General features: G+C 40.5%; 1 protein-coding gene across 1 annotated transcript in view; it reads left to right on the top strand.

Moving 5' to 3' along the window:
- Positions 1-1,718: 1,718 nt before the first annotated feature.
- The window catches only part of SPEF2 (sperm flagellar 2), a 134,313-nt gene continuing 134,112 nt past the window's right edge, over positions 1,719-1,919 (top strand). Inside the window, exon 1 of the mRNA XM_005872599.2 lies at positions 1,719-1,895. Within this exon, the coding sequence (XP_005872661.1) occupies positions 1,838-1,895 (58 nt within the window). The 5' untranslated portion in view covers positions 1,719-1,837. The remainder of the gene's footprint in view (positions 1,896-1,919) is intronic.

Genomic DNA, 1,919 nt, shown 5'->3' with positions numbered 1-1,919 from the left:
ATGTAAAAATGAAAAGCAATCCATGTATTAAGATATCCAAGACTCTACTGGTGCATCTTACCCACTGGAGTTGAGATGAAAAGGCTGTCAATTAGGGCTGTCGACAAAATTTTACAAAAGTAATTTGACTTGAATTAAAGAGTAGACTTTGATACAACTGGTCATAAAAATACAGACAGGAATTAGCATGGTATATTGTTATTCCTGATGGAATGTGTAAAATTGGAGATTCACAGAGAAAAATAGAATCAGATTATGGAATGTCTGAAAAGTTTGGCATATACTTTTATAGAAAATAAGGTATTTTTATAAGGTATGAGGAATAGCACAATAAAGGGAAATCGTTCTACTGATTTTCCTTTTTTGTGATCTATCCTGTACTCAGAAATACAGGCTAGATCGTTGTCTACATATGAAACATTGGAAGCATAAAAACGAAAGATTCCCATCAAAAGTCGAAGTATAGAGGATATGGACTTTCATGAGTTAGTAATTCAACAAAACCCTATTCCCTGGAAAATATATATAAATATTTTTAGAGAGTAATTGCAGCAGAGTTAGTTGTAAAATTTGGCATGCATAAAAATCCAGTTTTCCATAAAGCATAATCCATGAGAAAGATAAAATTGCAGGCCTATCTGCCCAAGCACACTATTGCTATAGGAACAATTTGATTACAGTCAGCAAAAAAAGGAGTGTTTACTGGTAATGTTAATTTTGTGCTGGGGCGGGAACAAGACATGAATTTAGGGCTCTACGTTTGTGATACTAATGTGTGGTTTGGCTTCTCTGAAAACTTCAGTATGGGAAAATAAGAAATTAGAGCAAGAATTCTGATAAATGAACTTTGGTTACTCTTTCTTAGGTATAGAATATATGACTCACTTTTTATCACATGGCACCAAGTGTTTTGTTTTATTAACTTGATTTTGTTTCAAATCCGACTGTTCTCTATGATTGAAAATTTAAGTGTTTGCCTGCGAAAGACACAAGCCATATATAAGACAAATCCCATGAACCTGGAAAATAGGACAAATAGTAGAAAGGGTCATATCTGCTTTAGCATAAAAGACTCCAAGAATTTTGAAACTGTCACCGTGCTATTGTTATTTGCCATAAATAACAAGATACAGCGTTGTCTCTGAGAGCCTAAATTAATGCTCTTTGAAAAAAAAAGTGTTGAGAAACATGTTAGAAGATTGCAAAACTGAGTTGTTGGCCAAGCTGTGGGTGGTTGGCAAGATTAGGTGTCAGGTATGAACGTTAAAAGGAAAGGACTTACTCTTAGCATTCAGAAGGGTGAAGGGATTGGAAAGATGGAGGGAGAAGGAAGGTCGTATGAAGGTGATGACTGATGAGCTAGACCTGGAGGACAGGCAGTGCTGGCTGAGATAGGGAATTCAACTCTCTAAAATGTTTCGAGAGATAAATATTTAATGAAACTTTTTTTTCTGGTCAGAGTTTTCTTCCAGGTAATTATTTTTTTATTGCATTTTGACAAAAGACTCTCCCTGTGATGAAACCTGAGGCCAGGCACCTCTCCCTCCTGTAAAACCCCAGGGGTCTCTTGGACAGTCTTCCTTACCCCCCAATCTCAGGTGCTGCGGAGCATCTTGCGCCTGCGCACATCGCAGTCATACCCGCCAGAAGGGGGCAGGCCAGGATTTTCTTTCCTCCGCGCCTGGGTTCGGTCACCCCTCTTCTCCTACCTAGCCTGTTGCTGAGCTCCGGCCGGGATACGCTTCCTTAGCAACGGGTTGCCCGTGGCAACAGGAGGACGCGAACAGGTAGGCTTGGTTTCCCCGCCGCGCTAGCCGTCGGAGGCCCAGGCTGAACCATGTCGGAGATCTTGTGCGAGTGGCTCAACCAAGAGGTGAAGACGTCCCAGACCGTGAGTGAGTGTCACAGCCCCGGAGAGC

This window comes from Myotis brandtii, unplaced genomic scaffold (genome assembly GCF_000412655.1).
Source record: "Myotis brandtii unplaced genomic scaffold, ASM41265v1 scaffold384, whole genome shotgun sequence".
NCBI lineage: Eukaryota > Metazoa > Chordata > Mammalia > Chiroptera > Vespertilionidae > Myotis > Myotis brandtii.
Note: the sequence above shows the minus strand (reverse complement) of the source record. Positions and strands in the feature narration are given on the sequence as shown.